We start from the raw sequence: 24453 nt of genomic DNA, 5'->3' as shown, positions 1-24453 counted from the left end.
AAATACTTACAGCTTTGTCTTTTCCCACAGCCAATGAAGGGAAACGTTAATTATCTACACTTGCTACTATGTTAAGTACCTTAAATGTATTAGGTCCTTTCATCCTTTAATCCTATGAATCTCTACTTTGGGATGGCTAAAACAAGGCTTTGAAGAGAATTCATTTGCCCCAGATCACACAGATAAGTGGGTGGTGGAACTGGAATCCAAACCCAGCTTCCACTGAGTCTGGAGCCTGTGTTCTCAACCATTACCCAATGTTGCCTCTTGAAACTCAGATTCAGGGGCTTCTTATCTTTGAAGGACTATCCTTTGGAAGTATGGGTATGCATCTATTAAAGCAAGAATCTATACAAAACTGACATTCGCCACATAAGATATATTTTTTAATCTGGAGATTTAAAAATGAACATTATAGGTAGCCTCTCATTATATAGCTATCTTTCATTTCAAAATATTGTTAATGCAAATGCTATGTTACTGGTACATTTGTAAGAAAAGAAGGTTTGTAGACTAAAATGAAACAGACCTGCTTGAATTTTTAAAAGTTTATGCTTTGGGGGGGGCAGTATTGAAAACATCTAACTGTGCAATTATAAAGCCTTGTAGGTGGTTATAATTGTTCCTACATGTGTTTACAGGTCATTCAACACAGACTGTTCCTGTATCCTAAGGGTACAAGGACATATTTACTACATACTGGCTGCTGAGTTGAAATTATTTCATTGAATTCTCACTTCCTTATGGGATAGATATTCTAATCCCTGTTAGTGAATCAGAAGACTGAGTTCAATAACTTGAGGAGATTGCACAGGTAGTAAGTTGTGAGTGTGATTCAAAAGACTGTGTACTTTGCACAGTACCAGCAATTTCGAGGAGCTGACAGGGAACTGGAGAACACTTTTTAAAGCCTAAAAGTAGCAAAAGGTAGAACCTGCTGCCATATATATGAACAGTGGGGTGAAAAGAAGCTAGTGTGATGACCTTTCAACCTGGATTTACATATGTAAGACAGATGTATCATTTTAAACTTGCAAATGAAAATAGTGCTCAAAAAGTAGATGCTATTCACTTGGGACAGATAAAATGCTATAGGTGGATATATGTCACAGGATTTTTCAGTGACAGCATATCTAAGTCACACTATTAAGGCTTAGAGGTGTCATAAATTTCCCATACATTTTTAATCTTTCTAACATTTTATAATTCACTTGGTATTTAATTTAAATGGATACACCAATCACCACTGCTTTCAGCATTTTTTTTTTTTTTTTTTTTTTTTGTGATACGTGGGCCTCTCACTGCTGTGGCCTCTCCCGTTGCGGAGCACAGGCTCCGGACGCACAGGCTCAGCGGCCATGGCTCACGGGCCCAGCCGCTCCGCGGCACGTGGGATCTTCCCGGACCAGGTCACGAACCCGTGTCCCCTGCATCGGCAGGCGGACTCTCAACCACTGCGCCACCAGGGAAGCCCCAGAAAATTTTCCTTAACTATTTTAATAATTCAATTACTTCAGCACAAGTTTAAACAAACACACACAACCAGGAACTAATCCTAAGCACTGGTCTTGAGGAATTTTGTTATACATGACCTGTGGTACTTTAGAATTTTAATGTGTTCTAGTATCTTGGGAGTTAACTTGACTAGCCAATCCAATTAAATATGAGTAATAACAAACCAGATTATGACAGATTTGTATATTGACTGTTTTCATTTGAGATGACAAAATGACTTGAATATATCTCAAGATACCTAACAGTTCTGGTGTCTTCCAACATTATCTTTATTGAAAAGGGTATACCTCATGAAATATTAAAGAAAATTACATTCTTCATTTCGAGGAAAACAGCAGTCATGCCTATATAGTTTTAATTCAACACGAGCAGCAAGACTGCTGTATATATTTTAATTTTTTTAACTAAAAGCAATATTTTCATTCTATATATGTGAAGACACAGAAATCTACTTTTACCACAGATCTAGGCTGGCAGAGAATTACCCATATTTTAAGATAATTCCCAAATCCTCTGAACTGTACATGCCTAAGAAAAAGGGGGGCATCATTAACTGGCATCATACCTGAGAATGGTTACTGATTTTTAAAATGTGGCATTTGTGTATCCCACCAAACCACTACCCCACAGTGTCACACAGCGCAGCCTTTTTAGTCTGGGAGGTGAGTTCGAGAACTGTTTGTTGTTCAGAGCTCCATCCAGAGTGGATCACTGTTTGACAAGTTCTATTTTAAGTCGTGCCTGTGTGTGCAGGTGTCAGCCTCTTTCACGGCTGCAGAAAAAGAGCCCTTATACTCCATCTGTATCCTTCCCCCGACAATGCAGGATCATTCCGCACAGTGCGTTCGCTTCTGCTTTGCCAGCCACTTTTTCACTGGGAAATTCCAGGGGGGCCCGGCGGGCTGGAGTGAGGGAAGGGCGAAGAGGGGCAGAAAGAGGCCGTTTGCCAATCCCCTACCTTACAAGGCACCTGGCACTGGCAGTAGCAGCTGCTGGATGCGACGACGAAGATGATGAACCTCCTCCTAGCAAGAGGATATTGAGGGAATTAAGGAGGTGGCAGCGAAGGCGAGACACGCACTCTGTGTCCTTCCCCGCAGGGAGAATCCACCCTCCAGGGAAAAACTGTGAGGAAGCCACCACCCGCCCCGCCTCTGCCAGCTCGTCCCAGTGTCTGGCAGCGGTCCCCATGCACCTGCTCACCTGTCTATCCGTTCAGGGTGGTTGGGGGAGGGACGAGGGGTGTCGGGCTGGGTGGGTGGAAGGAGAAGGAGGGCAGGGCAAAAGAGGGGGTGCACGAGGGTTCCGCCCCCGGAGGCTCTGCGCAGGCGCAGTGGCCGGTACCGCAGGCAGGGGGCGGCAACATGGCGGAGTGAGCGGCGGCGTCGGGGCTTCACAACAACAGTGGCGCCCGTAGCGGTGGCGGCAGCGGCGTTAGGAGCATCGGCCACAGCCTGAGCTTCAGCACCGGCCAGCGCCGCGGCCAGCTGCTCGCGCCTCAGGGCTTTTCGGAGCGGCGGCAGCATCTCCGCGGGGGGCGGGCCGGGCCGGACGGACCGGGAGGGGGAGCGAGAGGAGGCAGCGGCGGCCCCAGCGGCACAGCTGCTGGGCGGGCACTGCCGCTCGCCGGGCAGCGGTTAGCGGCGCCGCCACCGCCGGGAATAAGCCTGAGAATAACCCTCCGCCTCCGCCGGGGAGGGCGCCGGAAAGGGCCGGGCTGAGGCGCACGCGGGGAGCGGGCCCGGCGCCGCGGCGCTGGTGGATGCTGGGGCTCCGAGGCGACGGCCGGGGGGCGGGGGCCGAGGCAGGTATAACGGTACCGGCGGAGGCAGCGCCGCGGCTCTTTCCTTCTCCTCAGGAGGGGGGCAAATGGCGAGCGAGAAGCCGGGCCCGGGCCCGGGGCTCGAGCCGCAACCCGTGGGGCTCATCGCCGTCGGGGCCGGAGGCGGAGGCGGCGGCGGCGGGGGCAGCGGTGGTGGCGGCGGCAGCGGGATGGGGGAGCTGAGAGGGGCGTCCGGCTCCGGCTCGGTGGTGCTGCCCGCGGGGATGATTAACCCTTCGGTGCCGATCCGCAACATCCGGATGAAATTCGCAGTGTTGATTGGACTCATACAGGTCGGAGAGGTCAGCAACAGGGACATCGTGGAGACGGTGCTCAACCTGGTAAGGGAAAAAGGCGTGCTCGCCATCTGCCTCCCAGCCCCCATGGCCTCCCTCCCCAGACGCTGGCTCCCACCCCTCCACCACCCCCCTGGTCACACACGCAGCGCGTCCCTGCGAGCCCAGATCGTCCGGCGGGTATTGCTTAGCGGGTGACCTGCCTGCGCGCTGCCCAAACCACGCCACCTCCCTGCTCTCCTCCGGTCCTCTCCTGCCACCTGAGCGCAGAGCCCAACTTAACACCGCTTATTATCACTTCTCATGACTATGAGTCGTCAATTGTTCCTTGCCGTGCAGGTTTTGGGTTGACTTGAGAGTTTAGTTAGGGGGAGCGGAAGGCCTCCTTTTCTCTGGGGTTCTTTCTCCGACACTCTTAATTGTCCGTGGTGTGGCTCTCTGAGGATGGAAGCCTTGCCCCTGGAGCCTAAATTCCCCGGTGCTGCTGAAATGCGAGAAGCGCATTAAGTCCAACTTGAGCAGCTGGGAGGTGATGTTTTCCATTGAGGAGGAAAAATGATGCAGTTTTGCATCTGCCTTTAAATATATTACGAGGCTATGTTGGAGAATGTTGTGGCTGTATCTCCCCCCCCCACCCCAATCTCTTTTTAGGTAGCCTTCCTTTCTTTGTAATATTGCCCTGAATATGCTGACCTCTTAAGTCATTTTTTGTGCACATGAGATGTTAAAATGTGAGGACACCAAATCATACAGGTTGATTTCTATGGTTGCCTTCAGAGAGCATGGCATGTGGATAAAGATTAGAGGAAGGGTGTTAAATTCAACCCTAGGTTTTGGTTTCCTTCGTGATAAGAAAGAGTTACTGCAGAACTGTGTATGACTTAATGTTTTGCGATATCTGTCTACGGAGAGGCTAAGAAGCGTTTGAGATGTCAGGGGAAGACATGGGGAAGAAATAAAGAGGGGAGAATCATAGATTTCGGATAATAGCACTAGTTCATTTAAGATTAATTCATGTTTTAATGCCTTGTAAGTGCAGTTTTTGCTGCAGCAAAGCTTTTTAAACAGTTTTCTCTGCAATACCTAGTCTTTGACAAACTGTAAGGTTGGGTTTTGGAAGGCATGCTTAAATCAGGAGCAATCAGTTGGCTATTGTATTTGGTGTGGAGTCACAGGAATATAAAAATTTGCTTGCAGGGAGATTTTATCACACCTATGCAGTCAGAATTTTCAGCTAAGCAATTATTTTTATTTGATCTATTGGAAAACTGAAAGAAAGCTGCAGCTACAGCAGTGGTGCCCTGAGACAGGGACAGGGATTAGATAATGTCTTTGGTTTATGTACCTCTTAAATTCACAGAAGAGTTAAAGCTGTTTTTTGTTTGTTTGTTTGTTTGTTTTGCTGGGGTGTCACGTCAAAGATAAGAGAATATTTGACTTTTCTTTGTTATATTTATTCCTGTTTAAATACCAAACACCTCTTTGTACTTCTGTGTACCTATCAAACAAATCACAAAAAGTCAGTGTAAGTTTGGGGGACTGTCACTGCGTTGGTATAACCAAATTCTTTTCGAGACACTAATAGAAGTATTGTGTTCTTGGGTGTTTTAATTATAACCAGCTGCAAATAGGAGGTCAGTACTTACCCTTTTTTTTTTTTAACGAGATGAAATCTCAAAATATGTTAGTAGGTTATCAGGTACTGTATTTATGTAAATTTAAAAGGAAACATTTAAAGTTTTTTTTTTTTTTTTTTTTTTTTTTACAGTTTTCCAGATTTCCAATACCATTTTTACCTTAGGTGGTGTGATATTAGGTTATTTTTAATACGTATTTGTATGCTTACTTAATACATTTTAACGTGATAAGAGGCAATAGAGGCTCCCACAAGCTGGAAACTGATTTGAATGTGTAACCAGTTTGGACTCTGCAGCAGTAGCAATGTATGCTGGATCAGTTCTTAACAGATGGGGTTCTATAGATATACAGTAGGTTAAGAAAGGAAGTGAAATATTTCTTTTGAGGTGAAAAAGAAATTTAATTCTCTTCAGTGCAGTGAAAATCTGGCATGAAGTCTCAATATGCAAACATTATTTTAAAGATTAACTTTACTGTTAAGCTTAATTAGAGTAATCAGAAATAAGGTAATACTGACATGGTATATCCCCACATCCATTTAAGACATTGTAACTGCGTTACAAAGACATTTTTATTTTTGGCATAAAGAAGGTTAGGTTTAAAATTTCTTTGTACGTATTTAAAGAGTACAATTGATCTTTAAGTGGAAACTTTTGGGGAAAAGAATGACAAAAGGAGCTATTTACTATTAAGTTTTTAATTATATTGATTGTGGAATACACATCAGTCATTTGCAGTGTAGTTTTTCTTGAATGGTAGGTTTAGTGCTTTATCTTTCCAATATACTCATGATGAAAATGTCATGTGAAAATTTAAGTTGATTGGGAAAATATTTGGAGATCATAGGCATTTAAAAAATAATTATCAAAACTTAATTCTATTTATTTAATGAGTAAATCAGTAAAATCCATTTAAGGCACTCAGTGACTTGCTAAAGGTTGGAAGCCTCTAATATTAATCTCTAAAATGAGTTTTTTCAGTTTTCAGTCTTAATTTAAAACATTAAATTAAAAAGTAGGTGGAATAGTGAAATATTTATCACAGTGATTTCTATGACAGAAAAGAAAGGAAGGAGAACTAATGAAACTTCAAAACAAAACGGTTTCTACCTTAAACAAAACCCTGTCTCAGTCACCTTTGTCAGAATATTTTTTTTCCTTTTTTTCCTGTACGTTATTTTTCTTTATATGATGAGAATACTGATACTTGGTTGTTAGGTTTCTCACATGCCTTGCCCAAAGAATTAAAAGTTTTGCAGAGTAAAGTTGAAGTATGCATTAAAATATAGGACTCCTTTAACACAGCCATGGTTGTAATTTTGGGGCTTTTTTCTTTTGCCAAAGGTAGAGGTCCATTTCCACTATTAGGTGGATCGTGGGAGTTTGTTGAAGAATCACCATGGAATGAGAAATAAAATGAGTAATTTCCATTGTAGATGAACGTATTTGTACAATGATATTATAGTTGACTTGAAACATTCAAATACAAGGTGGACAAGATCAGGAAGATGAGTAAGTTAGTTTGTAAATAGGTTACAGTGAGGGTGTATTGTCAAGGATTTTGCATTGTAGCTTTACCGATGGAAAAAAACTGATCATCAACAAATTTTGGCTTTGGGAGGTATTATTTAATGTGGCAGTATAAGAGCATTTAACTGTAGAAAAGGAACTTTGTTGTTTCAGTTATAAAACAGGCATACTACTTAATCCATTGCTTTGTTTGTAAACACACTTAACATATGTTTATATAAAGTTTTTCCTTCCTTGAAGTAAATTCTATGTATACATAATATGTTCTCTGTTTGTAACATGAACGTGTCTTCTTATCACAGATTTTAATATGAACTTATTTTTAGAAAAGCTAAAATAAAGGATTAATATTTACTTAAAGAATTGACAGTAGGACTTTTTTGAATAGCTCTCTTAGGTAGTATAAATCTATAGCATTTAATTTATAGTTATTTTTTCACAAATTGTGTAATATATTAGTGTATCTTTAGCTGTAGAAAATATTTCCTCTGATAATTTTATTTTTTTATGTTCTAAGTGGCATACTGTATATTGTATTAAAAGCATAACAAGATACTTTGAGGGGACTTTGTGGGCTAAGTGCCTCTCTTCTCTTGACGTATGGATCATGGTATTATTGTTCAAAGGAAATTTGAAAGTTATTCTTCTATACTTGAATGTGACAGTAACTTTTCTTCCTTAGAGTTTTTTTCACTTGCAGCTTGATATAAATATCTTTAAAATTATATTTTCAAGATATTTTTAATTTCACAAACAAAAGATGTGTTTTTGAACTAAATTTACTCTAAAAATATGTGGTTGCATTTTTGAATCATGAAGTCCTTAATATTAATAAAACCACATTTATTTATATTAAAAGAGAATTTTCTACATTTTAATTTAGGTCGACATGTAAGTCTTTTCATATTAATTTGAATTATATTTTATCCTTGTTATTAGGTATTGAAAATTAAATTGAGTGCATATGTAAATATTGGAAGTTTCAATATCTTAAGGAGTTCTGAGGTTTTCCTCAAAAGTATTAATTTAGTCATATAATGACATTAAGCAGCATATATTCTATAACGAGTCTGTTATCAAGTTATATTAATTTTAAATAAGTATTTTTTATATTGCTAGTCAGTTTTTGGCAAATACTATGTGGTTAATTAAATGTATCTCAAGGTTCCCTCATCTTTTGCTATACATTTTTCAAACACAGTGTCAAGAAATTCATTGGTTCCAGCGAAATCAGCTCCCATTTTGGATCACCGATGTAGCAGTATTATACAATTCAATCATCCACATTTTTGACTATTTACTTTAATATTATTTTACATCAGTTTCATAGATTTTTCATTTATTGCCTGTACTTCTGATATTTTGTGCAATGTCAGCATATCTCCTTATACAAAGATATACCTATCATTCTCTAGTATTGTGTATAGTATTTAGTTATTTATACATGTTTCCACTCCTATGCTGTGAACTCTGTGAGAGCAAAAGCCTACATTATGTATATTTATTTTTTGTATTTCTGGCTCCTGGATAAGTTAAGTGCATTTTGAGTATGCAGGACACCATTATTAGGCAGTAGAGGACAAGTTTCTGAAATTCTGTTCAACAGTAGGGTCCAGACCCAAGATCTTGAAATAAATTAGACTCATGTAAAGTTAATGTATTGCCTATTCTTATAATTAGAAATATTTGTTGAATATGTATGATGTTCTCTATGTAAGCATTACTATATATGTAAATATTTTGAACTGATATCTTGGAATAAGAATCTGGTAATTATTTTTCAATATATGTATGTCAAGTATATATACATGTAACTAAGATCACATTATTTTAAACAAAGAATAATATATATGGCATTGAATAGAAATTAAAAAAAATTGTAGCCGGTTGTCATGTTACTAGGAATAATGGGCATTTCTTGTTTCTGTCTGTCTTGCATACATTTCCCCTTTTTGGTAATAGTATCTCAATTTTCCTTTAATGAACCACTCATCCTCCAATCTTAGTTCAGCTGGTTCAGGTGGGTTCAGGTGGGCTGGTATATAACCCAGACATGTCCAGAATCACCATGATTGGTTCAGGGATGAGCAGTTAACCTGAGGGGAGCCACAGGGTGAGTCACAGGACTTGGGAACTCTTCTTGTTGGGGATGTTGAGCTGGTAGACTCATCCTATAGCTGTAGGTACCTGTATTAGAATTTGACCGAGTGTGAAACCAAGAGAGATAAATATATTCTTGATTCTGCTTGAGCACTTGGAGTTCTCTGTGTCTGTGGTGATTATCTTCTAACCATTAAATTCTCTCTTTCAGAGTTTATTATTGTTATTAGCTTTAAGTCAGTTTAAATTGGGTTTTTGTCACTTGTAAATAGAAGGAATTCTTACTAGCATAGACATTATTAACTGGAAGTGGGGTATTGTAGGAGCAGACCTTGAATGTTGAAATGGAGTGCAAGGCAGTGAGGACTGCTTTCCCCTAGCAGTTCCTTAAAAGGAATTATGGAACAGCTGTTTCGATTGTCACCTGGGTTGTCTTTGCCCATGGAGCTACTAAAGCTGGAACTTTAGAGATCCTCTAGTGTGTTGTCCACTTCTTGCCTTATAAGAAAGGAGTTTGCTTTGGTCCAGCTGGAATGCTTGAGAGCACAGAGGGGAGAAAATATTGTCCTTCCAAGTAAGAGAGGCCTTTTCTGCCTGTAGCTGCCATACAAGAGAATCAGAAAATCAAGAACCTTGAGGATTGGAAAGCCCAATTTTTTTTGTGTGTGTTTTTTGGGTTTTTTTGTTTTTTTGTTTTTTGTTTTTTACCCTATGCTAAAATTGGTAAAAGGAAAGACAGGAGTTTAAAGCCAGGTAAAGTTCTGTTTTACAAGCTTCTCTCAAGCACCTCATGCTTATACTCCCAACCTCCTGACCAAAGTAACAATCCAGTTACTAAAGAGTTTTAAAAGAGGATGCAACCAGGGAACAAAGTGATAGAATAGCTGTGCCTCCTCATCCAGCTTATTATTTCACATTGCTTCAAGGGAAATCATTAAGCAGAGGGTTATAAGGGATGAGTAATGTGAAGGCCTATTGCTATGAGACTGAATATTGCTATGAAATTGAAAAGGTAGATTGGTATCTTGACAAGATCTCTGGCTTTGGTTACTAGTTCAACCAGTTGACTGAAATAAATTGACCAAAAGCTTACTGAGCTTTTAGGGAAACTATTTCCAGGGCAACCTCAAGCCTGGTAAACAAAGACCTGTGTTCTTTTTACTTCTAAGGCAATTCTAAGCCTCAGTAAGAGGAAGTGGGTTGCTAAAGCAGTACAGCTGCTAGAAGGAAAATCTGAGGCCATAGAGGATAATGGACAAGTGAGGTCTTCTGAGATAGTGGTAATAAGTGCATCCAGATTGGTTGACCAAGAGACTCCATTCCCGTAACAGGCAATTCTTGCTACTCTGACCAGTAGTATATGGACTGTGGTTTGAATTAGTGACCATGGTCTGTTTACTGTTGATTTGCAAACTGGTCCCCATGCACAGAAGGCAAGGAGAGACTGAAGAAAAGAGGCAGACCACTCCAGATTGGTAGCTGGCAGGTTTATTAAGCAGGGGAGCTTATGAGGCTTGTCTTGGGCAGCCGCAAAATGAGTGGTCTCTACACCTGCCTGCCAGAATCTTAAAAGTTAAACTACAGAGGCCTTAACTAAGTTCAGTCACATACACCATCCAGATGGTTTCAACAACACCTTGCTCTCAAGGCTATTCCTTGGAAGTGTTCCCACTGTGGGAACAGTAGGCAGAGTCTATATTCTAAGGACAGGGGAGGGGGTGAGGAGCCTCTGATTGCCCAGATCCAGCTCATGGGTCAGCTGACAGTCATGTCCTCTTGATTATTTCCTCCATATTTATCTTCTCCACTCTTCTAAGTGGGCATTATGATTATTTATTTTTTTCTTTTGCCATTGTATATTGATTAACGGGGGATAGTTAAATTTATTACATAGATATATATTGTCAGATTATGAGGTACCACGAAAAAATGCATGTTTGGAACTGACCAAGAATAATACTAATAGCACAAAGATTTCAGACTTGTAGCTGGATCCAGTAACTTGGCATTGTCTTTGTTTTCCTCCCTGCCTCCCAGGCCCATGGTGAAGTGATGAGTGCATTTTCTGTTGTGGTTAAGATAGTAACATTGTTAAACATGGATATTTAAGAAGTTATATATATGGAAAGAAGTGAATGTATAAGGTGGCTGGGTAGCCCAGGGCTAGAATGTTGTAGATTTCTTTTGGTTTTGGCTGCATAGCATCCATTCCTTCTGCTGTTAACAGTTCTGAATTTTTTGATTGAGGAGTCATCTCTTCTTGATTCTTGGTTTATATGGTTTGGGGTTTCCCTGGACTCCTTTCTGCTTTCCTGGACCAGGAATAGAAACTGTACTTGGCCCATCAGTAACAGATATTGGTTAAATATCTACCTGTACATCTGCGAAAGCTTGATAACTCCTTTCATTCTGCTGGAGAAAGAAAAAGATACTCATCACTGGAGTTGCTAAGATGTTAGAATGTAAGTCTAGATTTGACTGTCACTCTGCTACCGTGAAGGCAGAGTATGCTTGAGGATAGAGCTATCACAGAGGCACCAAGAACCAAGAGATTACTGATGACATCTTTGGAGCCTTTCAAGTCACTTATACTGCCAGGCTTTTCAGTGCATTAAGCTAATACATTTCTTGTTTTGCTTAAGCCAGTTTGAATCAGGTTTCTATTCGTTGCACTCCAGTGATTCCTAACTAATATTTAGAATTAAACTTATAAAAAAAGCTTTAGGTATTAAGTGCCATAGGACAAATCATAAGAAAAATAATTTGGCAAAGGACTTGATGCATTTCAAGAAAGAAGAAAGAGACATTGCTAATTATTATGAAAATTCATCTTCACTAAATAAGAACATAAGGTAATAGTGAGATACCCTGAAAAAGAAATGATTAAAAGGAAAATTACCAGTGTTTTATCAGCACGCTAAAATAATCTTAAATGACGTTGTTGGGCATGTAAAATGGTACAGCTGTTCTGAATGACATTTTCCCAATATGAGTCAAGAAGTTTAAAGAGGTTCTTGTCATTAATCCTTAGTTCTTTAGGCTAAGGAAAAATTACCTGTGGACAAGTATGAGGGTTAAATGTAGTTTAATGATACAAAAAATTAGCAATAACCTATATGTTCACATTAGGAAAAGTTTATGTAATTTTATATCTATGTTATGAAATATTATACAGCCATTCACACTTTATGTGCCTCAGTTTCCTTATGTGTAAAGGAGTTACCTCATAAGGTTGTACAGATTAAATGAATTAATATATGTAAAGTGCTTGGTACAAAGCTAACTTTATATAGTATTTACTATTGTTATTTTTATTCTTATCTTGAGCCTGATGACCATATGATCATAGAAAGAAAATAATGATCTAACTAAAACTGAGTTCTGTTTTAGTTTGGACTACCTGAGCTGGTGAACCTGTCAGAGAAGGAATCTCAGGTGTCCACCTTCTAATGAAACATAGGGGGTCTGTTTTGAATCCCGCATAGTCTTTAACAGTGCCTGGGGTAGTTTTTCCTAATGGGAAATTGGGGAACGAATAGGCATGAGGTGACACAGCTTCCTTTGCCTAGAATTCCTTCTGTCTCTTCCTTCCCTGACGTGGCTGAATTTCACATGTGGATGTATACTAGGCCATGAAGGGTGATCCTGGGTAAATAATACCTCCCTCTTGGAGTATTAGCTTAAATATTTAGAAAACTACTTGAGTTACAAACGTAAGAGGCAAGTTGGACTGAAAACTATTTTGTGATCAGTTGTTTTAGAAAATTATATTAGTGTATATTTTAATAGCTCTTAACTGTTTCCAGTGTACTTGCAAAATTGTGCTGTGTTAACTAATCCTCAGAATAACTCCCTTTTCAGATGCCATTCCTTCTCTACAGATGTGGAAACTAAGACTGCAGGAAATGTGAAGTATTAGACAAAGTTATCCAGGTATTAAGTACCAGAGCTAGGACTCAGGCCTTCAGATTCAAAGGCTATAATCTTCTCCATTATTGAACAAAATGTAGCTGCTTAGAAATTATCCCAAAGGCTTGCATTATATGAAGAGATGATGCTGGAAAGGGAGGGTCCAGCCAGCATCAGTGAGCTGATTCTGTGGTAGAGAATGCTGCCCATAGAGGACTCAGGACTTGCTGATCACAGGAAATAAAAATGAATGCAGGACAGTTTGATGGATTTGTACACAAAATGATCTAACGACCTATGTTGTGAAGTATTAATTTTTGAGTTTTGGGGAATGGTGATACAGTATTATAAATGGTAACTAGCTTTCATTTGTATACCTTTTCACTAGGCAAAGTGTGGATATTTTAGATATTACTCTGAACAAGAAAAAAATAGTATGCATTGATATATTTATTTTATATAGAAAAAGTAGATTTGTTATGTTTTAGTGTTAATCAGATGCACCACCACGTATACCATGTTTGCTCGGATAGAACAAATGAGTTAACTAGAGTCTAGGTGATATAATTTCCAATAACTGTGATTCTCCTTTCAGTTCACGGAAGTAGAGCAAACGTTGTTTAATAGAAAATTTTATGGAAGTGTTAAATGTCTAGATATATTTCTCTTTAGCAACTACTTCCATTTTCAGAAAGAAGTAACTTGCAGCTGATTTAAAGATGGTATATGAGTATTTCCAATGTTTTTCAAAAACTTTTCACACGTGGGGAAGGAATTGGCATTTATAGAATTGGGGTTGATAGCATACCTTATGTTTTTAAGATCCTCTACCAGCCCCTTTGAAATAAATGTGGGTCTACTTTAATATAATAAGTAAACCACGGCTGAAATTAAGGGGCTTGTCCAAGGTTGCAAAGCAGAAAGTAGACTCAAAGCTAGATGTTCTGTTCCTGGGTTTGTTGCTCTTTAATCTTTACATGCCAAGCGCTGTGTTAAGCATACAATATGCATTATCTTATCTTATCATCTTGACCTGCAATGTAAAATCTTCAATGAAATAAAAATAGTCATTGTTTTTCTAGGTTAAACTAAGTCTGGTATTTTAAAAGAGGAGAAGTATTTTCAGCTCTAATTATATCAGCAATATTTTATTATAAAATGTCATAAAATTATTGTACTTGATTTGTATTTATTTTCTATAACTTGATTACCCTTTAAAAGTCCTCGAATTTAAATTAAGTATTTAAATTAGTTTTAAAGCTTATGAGATATGAGTCATCAGTGGAAGAATTTTCTTTTATTATGCTGTCTTGACTGTTACTTGCTGAATAATCATTGCATTTTTCAAGTTATCATGTCTTCCTTTTTCTGTCTAAAGAACTCCTGTTCATATTTCAAGAATCAGCTGTTGTCCCCCACTTAAGTGATGCCTTCTCTGATCTCCCCCTAATAGCTCTTCCTCCCATTTCTGTGCTCTCCCATAACACTTTGTACATAGTTCAGATTGCCTGTCCTATTTTAATTATTTGTTTACTTGTCAGACTACCCGAGAGACTCTGAATCCCTTGAGATCAGAATGTTGTCTTATTCATCTTGGTATCCTGAGTACTTAACATAGAATCTAGAATTTTGTGCTGCTTAGTGAACTTGTTTTGAAAGAGGATTTTTCCCCCACATTTTGTATATTTTGCTTGTTTTTGTCACTTCTGGCTTAGTTACCAACCTTGTCTTCCCAGGCTATTCTGGTTCTTTTAATTTCTGTGTTTGCCTCTTGCTTTAACATTTCAGTTTTTATTTTTTAGAGGAAGGGGGTGGATAGAGATATTTTGATGTGTTTGTATATATGTATATAAGGAGTCATAGGGTCTTCAGATCTGGTGAATAGCCTGACTCTTATCACTTGCAAAGGTGAGGGAAGAACCAGTTGGGTTAAGATCCTTCAGGTTTTCACAGAATTCGAATTATCACCTAGATTCCCTCTTAGTCCAGTGTTTTGTTTTCACTTTATCTTGTTGCCTGGAGTTCCACTTTGCCTCATATGACCCCATTTGGGGTCATAACTCTCATGGAGAAGCATACCTTTTTTTTTTTCTTTCTTTCTTTTAACTCAGGCACACTCAGAACACTTAAAGTGATGACTAAATAAATTACTGAGTAATCCTAGCCTAGTGTTCTATTGCCAGAGTCAAGATACTCATTGGGAATATAAAAAGGAATTACATGGTCCCTACCTTCAGTAACTTGAGGTTCAGTACAGGAAAAAGAAGAAAAATCCGACAAATTCCATTGTCAAAAAGTGATATTACAAAGATTTAAACAAAATGCTATGGAGACATTAATGGTTCCACTACCTTTGCTTGGAGGAGTCTGGGAAGGTATCATTGGTTAAGTGACTTTGGATTGGATCTTGAAGAACAAGTAACTATTTCCCAGCATATAAAGGGCAGGAGTGGAAAACTTTTCCACACAGAGGGACACGGGTCATGAGGGAGTCTTTCCATGGCTGTGTCCACTAACGTTAACTACAAACCACAATCAGGTTAGCTTTATTTCTTCTTGTAGAAATCCCACCCCCATCTTTTTTTTTTTTTTTTTTTTTTTTTTTTTTTTTTTTTTTGCGGTATGCGGGCCTCTCACTGTTGTGGCCTCTCCCATTGCGGACGCGCAGGCTCAGTGGCCATGGCTCACGGGACCAACCGCTCCGCGGCATGTGGGATCCTCCCAGACTGGGGCACGAACCCGTGTCCCCTGCATCGGCAGGCGGACTCTCAACCACTGCGCCACCAGGGAAGCCCCCATCTTTTTTTTTTTTTTTCATTCCATGAGTGTCCATTGGCTTCCTTTTTTTTAAGGTCCTTCAAGCACAGGGGAGGTGATAAAATGTATTAGGTGATAAAATGTATTCATTGAGTTATTTGAGGAGTTCTGTTTGTGTAGGTATTTGTGGTTCATGAATAAGAGTAAAGGTGGAGGAAGAGATGAAAGGAAATGAACTAAGGGTGTTGAAAGTTATTTTTAATTTTTTCAGCCTTATAAAATCAGAATTCTTAACAGTGTAACATTTTATCAAAGTAGAGTTAATGGTTTTCTAAAGTCTAGAAGGAAATTCAGGTGGGCCTGATGCAGTTCAGTATCAAGATCACCATTAAGAAGACTTTTTTCTCTTAACTGGTCTAGTATTAGTACTGTTTTGTTCAGCTTCTTCCTCTGTAAGGAAATCCTGTTCCCTCCCACCCCCTAAAGGACAGTGGTTTTTCCTTTCTGCAAATCAAATTATAGTTTTTCAATTAGCAGCATTACAAAATTTCAAAGAACGTTCCAGAAAAAAATGTTAGACGCTAGGTCAAATAATATTATATGTGATAGTGCAGCAACTATTTATAAAATAGTATATTTACTTTCATGATTTTTAAAAGTTGAGATTTAATGATTCATCTTTAAAGTGTGACTTTTCACGCTGTAGTTTCTTTGGAGTATCTGTTCCTATGAATAAAATATGCTAAGGCGTCAATTTTGTGTTTTTTCTTTCTTCTGGGTGTTAATCTGTTCACATGCTTGTTTCATTGCTATTATTGTTGAAGTCATCCCCCTGGCAGACAGCAGGCCCTAACTGGGTGGGATTGTAATTGCAGTCTTTTAGCCATTGACTATACTAAGTTTAGATTCAAATGGAAATGTAACCCATTTTTTTGGTCTCATTAGTACCACACAAGGACTGACTACACTAATTGGTCACAGTTCAGCCAGCTTGCCTGAGTGGTCTTGGAGTTGTTTTGAACCATTAACATTTTTTCATCCTGGGCTTTAGGATAAAAAGCATTAGTTTTTAGGATGACTGACTGACTTATTTTAGGGGTGGGTGGAGTAGCTGTGAAGAAACATTTTTCTTTGTGAAAATACTCATTTAGGTACTTTTATCGAAAGTATGTTGAACAAATAGATTTTAGTCAGATTTGCTGATTTTTTTCATTAATTATGTTGGGCTATTTTTATTCTAGAAATAACGTTTAACCTGATTAGTGATCTACACTCTGAAAGGTAAACTAATGTATTTTAGTTACTGCATGACAAACTGTCATTCAGAATGACAGCTGCACCCAATTACATTGAAAAATTATGCTGCCAAACTCTGAAATAAATTAAAGATGACCTGCTTAGAAAATATGGCATATAGACATTTACAACAGAGATTTCACTTCTAGTAAAAGAGTGCTTGGGGTTTTGGATCAATATGATAATGCATTCTGTATCTTAGAGCCCAAACTTGTTATCTTTGTATGTAAAAGGAATAAAGGTATATATTAATGGAGAGGTAGTTTATGAGAATAACATTTAATAATTAGATGTATCATATTTGTGGCACATGTTATTAGTTGTTAAAGAGGGACTCTATTAAAGTAGTTTATTCTTGAAGAAAAACTAGAAAGTTTTGCTTTATATATTGATAGTCAGCTATGAATGTTTAATATGCACTGTTACTGAATTATGTAATTTTACAGTTGACTTAATTGTCACTTTCTAATTGTCTAATTGTCACTATATTTAATTTGCAGGTTTTCGAGTTCTTTTGTTCATGGTTACTTCTTCCTCCTTCCCCTTGCCCCCTCCACTATTTAAATACTGATCTGTTGGGTCTGAATATATATACTTATTTTCATCCTAATGCCACATCTGACCACATAACCATTTTATTCCACAGATATTTTTAGAATCCTCACACCATGTGTGATGCTAAACACTGAGGATACAATGATCAAGACACAATCCCTGCCCTGGAATTTATAGCACTGCAGGGAGTCAAAAATACAGGCAATGAAATGTGTGAATTCTATGATAGAAATAAATTAAGGAATAGTGGGCAACATTGAGGGGAGAAATGTACCAAGGGAGTCAAGGGAGGGCTTCATAAAAGTGGTGATATTTGAATTGAGTTTTGGAAGATGGCTAGATCTGTCTAGAGCTGTGCAGTCACAGAGTAGCTACTAGCCACATGTGGCTAGTGAGCACTTGAAATGTTCCATAAGCATAAAATGTGCACTTGATTTTGAAGAGCTGGTATAGAAAACTATCACGTTAGTAATTTAAAAATATTTATTACATGCTGAAATCATATTTTAGATATGTTGGGTTAAATGAAATATAAATTAATTTTACCTATTTTCCTTTATATTTTTCTTTTAATGTGGCTAATAGAAAATTTTAAATTACATAACATGGCTTGCATTATATTTTTATTGGCCAGCACTGATTTATAGGGGACGTCTCAAAAGTAGATGAACCATTGTAAGTATAGAAAGAAACTAATAGATATTCTAGCATGCTCTCTTTTCTTTTAATATATCTGCTCAAACGTGTATATATGCGTATATATACTGCATATTCATATACTGTATATACTTACACTTACAGAAACATATATACATAATCTTTATATTGTTTGAGCCACTCATATTGTGGGTTTTCCTGTTAAGTGTAAGTAAACCTCATCCTAACTAGTGCATTGACTTAATGGCAACAATTTAAAAACCACATATCACTGGGGAAAAACGTGTTCTCCCTGCCCTGGTAAAAGTTGCCTAAATAATTCATGGAAATCAATATTGCAACAAATTAAAATGCATTTTATTGTCAGCAGATACTTTGGAAGGCAAATTGTAAGCATTGCTACAGAGTTAAAGAAATAGAATAAAATGTAGTTGTTTTGTAGGAGTTGGATGAAGTGCTGTTATTTCTAACATGTTTTGCTTATAAAATTTGCTAGATGGTTTCTTAATGGAATAAACAACTGCTTTTTGTGAGTTAACCGTTAAAAATTTTATATGAAAATACACTTTCTGGAAATGCATGTATGCCCTATTTACCAAAACCAGAAATTGAGGGCCTGAGTGAGCCAGAGTCCCCGAAGTGGCTGCTCCTTTAACCCTGTCCTGTCTGAGCGAAGAACAGACGCCCTCCGGTGACCTACACACAGAGGCGGGGCCAAATCCAAAGCTGAGACCCGGGAGCTGTGAGAACAAAGAAGAGAAAGGGAAATCTCTCCCAGCAGCCTCAGAAGCAGTGGATTAAAGCTCCACAATCAACTTGATGTACCCTGCATCTGTGGAATACATGAATAGACAACAAATCATCCGAAATTGAGGAGCCAGGAGTCAGTGCTGTGCCTCTGAGGTGGGAGAGCCAACTTCAAGACACTGGTCCACAAGAGACCTCCCAGCTCCACATAATATCAAACGGCGAAAATCTTCCAGAGATCACCATCTCAACACCAGCACCCAGCTTCACTCAACGACCAGCAAGCTACAGTGCTGGACACCCTATGCCAAACAACTAGCAAGACAGGAACACAATGCCACCCATTAGCAGAGAGGCTGCCTAAAATCATAAGAAGTCCGCAGACACCCCAAAACACACCACCAGACGTGGACCTGCCCACCAGAAAGACAAGATCCAGCCTCATCCACCAGAACACAGGCACTAGTCCCCTCCCTCCGGAAGCCTACACAACCTACTAGACCAACCTTAGCCACTGGGGACAGACACCAAAAACAACAGGAACTACGAACCTGCAGCCTGCAAAAAGGAGACCCCAAACACAGTAACATAAGCAAAATGAGAAGACAGAAAAACACACAGCAGGAGAAGGAGCAAGATAAAAACCCACCAGACCTGACAAAGGAAGAGGTAATAGGCAGTCTATCTGAAAAAGAATTCAGAATAATGATAGTAAAGATGATCCAAGATTATATTTCCAAGACCCAAAATCTTGGAAACAGAATAGACAAAATGCAAGAAACAGTTAGCAAGGACCTAGAAGAACTAAAGATGAATCAAGCATCGATTAAAAACACAATAAATGAAATGAAAAATACTCTAGATGGGATCAATAGCAGAATAACTGAGGCAGAAGAACAGATAAGTGAGGTGGAAGATAAAATAGTGGAATAACTGATGCAGAGCAAAATAAAAAAGAATGAAAAGAACAGAGGACAGTCTCAGAGACCTCTGGGACAACATTAAACGCACTGACATTCGAATTATAGGGGTTCCAGAAGAAGAAGAGAAAAAGAAAGGGACTGAGAAAATATTTGAAGAGTTTATAGTTGAAAACTTCCCTAATATGGGAAAGGAAATAGTTAATCAATTCCAGGAGGCACAGAGAGTCCCATACAGAGTAAATCCAAGGAGAAATACGCCAAGACACATACTAACCAAACTGTCAAAAATTAAACACAAATCATATTAAAAGCAGCAAGGGAAAAACAACAAATAACACACAAGGGAATCCCCATCAGGATAACAGCTGATCTCTCAGCAGAAACTCTACAAGCCAGAAGGGAGTGGCAGGACATAATTAAAGTGATGAAGGAGAAGAACCTGCAACCAAGATTACTCTACCCAGCAAGGATCTCATTCAGATTTGATGGAGAAATTAAAACATTTACAGACAAGCAAAAGCTGAGAGAGTCCAGCACCACCAAACCAGCTTTACAACAAATGCTAAAGGAGCTTCTCTAGGCAGGAAACACAACAGAAGGAAAAGACCTACAATAACGAACCCAAAACAATTAAGAAAATGGGAATAGGAACATACATATCGATAATTACCTTAAATGTAAATGGACTAAATGCTCCCACCAAAAGACACAGACTGGCTGAATGGATACAAAAACAAGACCCATATATATGCTGTCTACAAGAGACCCACTTCAGACCTAGAGAAACATACAGACTGAAAGTAAGGGGATGGAAAAAGATATTCCATGCAAATGGAAACCAAAAGAAAGCTGGAGTAGCAATTCTCATATCAGACAAAATAGACTTTAAAATAAAGACTACTAGAAGAGACAAAGAAGGACACTACATAATGATCAAGAGATCGATCCAAGAAGAAGATATAACAATTGTAAATATTTATGCACCCAACATAGGAGCACCTCAATACATAAGGCAAATACTAACAGCCATAAAAGGAGAAATCGACAGTAACACACTCATAGTAGGGGACTTTAACACCCCACTTTCACCAATGGACAGATCATCCAAAATGAAAATAAATAAGGAAACACAAGCTTTAAATGATACATTAAACAAGATGGACTTAATTGATACTTATAGGACATTCCATCCAAAAACAACAGAATACACATTTTTCTCAAGTGCTCATGGAACATTCTCCAGGATAGATCATATCTTGGGTCACAAATCAAGCCTTGGTAAATTTAAGAAAATTGAAATTGTATCAAGTATCTTTTCTGACCACAATGCTATGAGACTAGATATCAATTACAGGGAAAGAGCTGTAAAAAATACAAATACATGGAGGCTAAACAATACACTACTTAATAATGAAGTGATCACTGAAGAAATCAAAAAGGAAATTAAAAAATACCTAGAAACAAATGACAATGGAGACACGACGACCCAAAACCTATGGGATGCGGCAAAGGCAGTTTTAAGAGGGAAATTTATAGCAATACAATCCCACCTTAAGAAACAGAAAACATCTCGAATAAACAACCTAACCTTGCACCTAAAGCAATTAGAGAAAGAAGAACAAAAACATCCCAAAGTTAGCAGAAGGAAAGAAATCATAAAAATCAGATCAGAAATAAATGAAAAAGAAATGAAGGAAATGATAGCAAAGATCAATAAAACTAAAAGCTGGTTCTTTGAGAAGATAAACAAAATTGATAAACCATTAGCCACACTCATCAAGAACTAAAGGGAGAAGACTCAGATCAATAGAATTAGAAATGAAAAAGGAGAAGTAACAACTGACACTGCAGAAATGCAAAAGATCATGAGAGATTACTACAAGTAACTCTATGCCAATAAAATGGACAACCTGGAAGAAATGGACAAATTCTTAGAAATGCATAACCTGCCAAGACTGAATCAGGAAGAAATAGAAAATATGAACAGACCAATCACAAGCACTGAAATTGAAACTGTGATAAAAAATCTTCCAACAAACAAAAGCCCAGGACCAGATGGCTTCACAGGCGAATTCTATCAAACATTTAGAGAAGAGCTAACACCTATCCTTCTCAAACTCTTCCAAAATATAGCAGAGGGAGGAACACTCCCAAACTCATTCTACGAGGCCACCATCACTTTGATACCAAAACCAGACAAGGATGTCACAAAGAAAGAAAACTATAGGCCAATATCACTGATGAACATAGATGCAAAAATCCTCAACAAAATGCTAGCAAACAGAATCCAACAGCACATTAAAAGGATCATACACCATGATCAAGTGGGGTTTATTCCAGGAATGCAAGGATTCTTCAATATATGCAAATCAATCAACGTGATACACCATATTAACAAATTGAAGGAGAAAAACCATATGATCATCTCAATAGATGCAGAGAAAGCTTTCGACAAAATTCAACACCCATTTATGATAAAAACCCTGCAGAAAGTAGGCATAGAGGGAACTTTCCTCAACATAATAAAGGCCATATATGACAAACCCGCAGCCAGCATCATCCTCAATGGTGAAAAACTGAAACCATTTCCACTAAGGTCAGGAACAAGACAAGGTTGCCCACTCTCACCACTCTTATTCAACCTAGTTTTGGAAGTTTTAGCCACAGCAATCAGAGAAGAAAAGGAAATAAAAGGAATCCAAATTGGAAAAGAAGAAGTAAAGCTGTCACTGTTTGCAGATGACATGATACTATACATAGAGAATCCTAAAGATGCTACCAGAAAACTACTAGAGCTAATCAATGAATCTGGTAAAGTAGCAGGATACAAAATTAATGCACAGAAATCTCTGGCATTTGTATATACTAATGATGAAAAATCTGAAAGTGAAATCAAGGAAACACTCCCATTTACCATTGCAACAAAAAGAATAAAATATCTAGGAATAAACCTACCTAAGGAGACAAAAGACCTGTATGCAGAAAATTATAAGACACTGATGAAAGAAATTAAAGATGATACAAATAGATGGAGAGAGATACCATGTTCTTGGATTGGAAGAATCAACATTGTGAAAATGACTCCACTTCCCAAAGCAATCTACAGATTCAATGCAATCCCTATCAAACTACCACTGGCATTTTTCACAGAACTAGAACAAAAAATTTCACAATTTGTATGGAAACACAAAAGACCCCAAATAGCCAAAGCAATCTTGAGAACGAAAAATGGAGCTGGAGGAATGAGGCTCCCTGACTTCAGACTATACTACAAAGCTACAGCAATCAAGACAGTATGGTACTGGCACAAAAACAGAAAGATAGATCAATGGAACAGGATAGAAAGCCCAGAGATAAACCCACGCACATATGGTCACCTTATCTTTGATAAAGGAGGCAGGAATGTACAGTGGAGAAAGGACAGTCTCTTCAATAAGTGGTGCTGGGAAAACTGGACAGGGACATGTAAAAGTATGAGATTAGATCACTCCGTAACACCATACACAAAAATAAGCTCAAAATGGATTAAAGACCTAAATGTAAGGCCAGACACTATCAAACTCTTAGAGGAAAACATAGGCAGAACACTCTATGACATAAATCACAGCAAGATCCTTTTTGACCCACCTCCTAGAGAAATGGAAATAAAGACAAAAATAAACAAATGGGACCTAATGAAACTTCAAAGCTTTTGCACAGCAAAGGAAACCATAAACGAGACCAAAAGACAACCCTCAGAATGGGAGAAAATATTTGCAAATGAAGCAACTGACAAAGGATTAATCTCCAAAATTTATAAGCAGCTCATGCAGCTCAATAACAAAAAAACAAACAACCCAATCCAAAAATGGGCAGAAGACCTAAATAGACACTTCTCCACAGAAGATATACAGACTGCCAACAAACACATGAAAGGGTGCTCAACATCTTTACTCATTAGAGAAATGCAAATCAAAACTACAATGAGACATCATCTGACACCAGTCAGAATGGCCATCATCAAAAAATCTAGAAACAATAAATGCTGGAGAGGGTGTGGAAAAAAGGGAACACTTTTGCACTGCTGGTGGGAATGTGAATTGGTACAGCCACTATGGAGAACGGTATGGAGGTTCCTTAAAAAACTACAAATAGAACTACCATATGACCCAGCAATCCCACTACTGGGCATATACCCTGAGAAAACCATAATTCAAAAAAAGTCATGTACCAAAATGTTCATAGCAGCCCTATTTACAATAGCCCGGAGATGGAAACAACCTACGTGTCCATCATCGGATGAATGGATAAAGAAGATGTGGCACATATATACAATGGAATATTACTCAGCCATAAAAAGAAACGAAATTGAGCTATTTGTAATGAGGTGGATGGACCTAGAGTCTGTCATACAGAGTGAAGTAAGTCAGAAAGAGAAAGACAAATACTGTATGCTGACACATATATATGGAATTTAAGAAAAAAAATTTCATGAAGAACATAGGGGTAAGACAGGAATAAAGACACAGACCTACTAGAGAATGGACTTGAGGATATGGGGAGGGGGAAGGGTAAGCTGTGACAAAGTGAAAGAGTGGCATGGACATATATACACTACCAAACGTAAGGTAGATAGCTAGTGGGAAGAAGCCGTATAGCAGAAGGAGATTAGCTCGGTGCTTTGTGACCGCCTGGAGGGGTGGGATAGGGAGGGTGGGAGGGAGACACAA

At 38.5% G+C, this 24453-nt stretch overlaps 1 protein-coding gene across 3 annotated transcripts in view; it reads left to right on the top strand.

The window, feature by feature from the left end:
• Positions 1-3384: 3384 nt before the first annotated feature.
• NBEA (neurobeachin) overlaps positions 3385-24453 on the top strand; it is a gene marked incomplete at both ends in the record, with an annotated part of 605261 nt that continues 584192 nt past the window's right edge. For all 3 annotated transcript variants that reach the window (XM_079722002.1, XM_079722001.1, XM_079722000.1), the window contains one exon: positions 3385-3678. In XM_079722002.1, the coding sequence (XP_079578128.1) occupies positions 3385-3678 (294 nt within the window). The remainder of the gene's footprint in view (positions 3679-24453) is intronic.

The sequence above is a fragment of the Hyperoodon ampullatus genome (genome assembly GCF_949752795.1).
Source record: "Hyperoodon ampullatus genome assembly, chromosome: 16".
Lineage (NCBI taxonomy): Eukaryota > Metazoa > Chordata > Mammalia > Artiodactyla > Ziphiidae > Hyperoodon > Hyperoodon ampullatus.
This window is presented reverse-complemented; position numbering and strand designations above follow the sequence as displayed.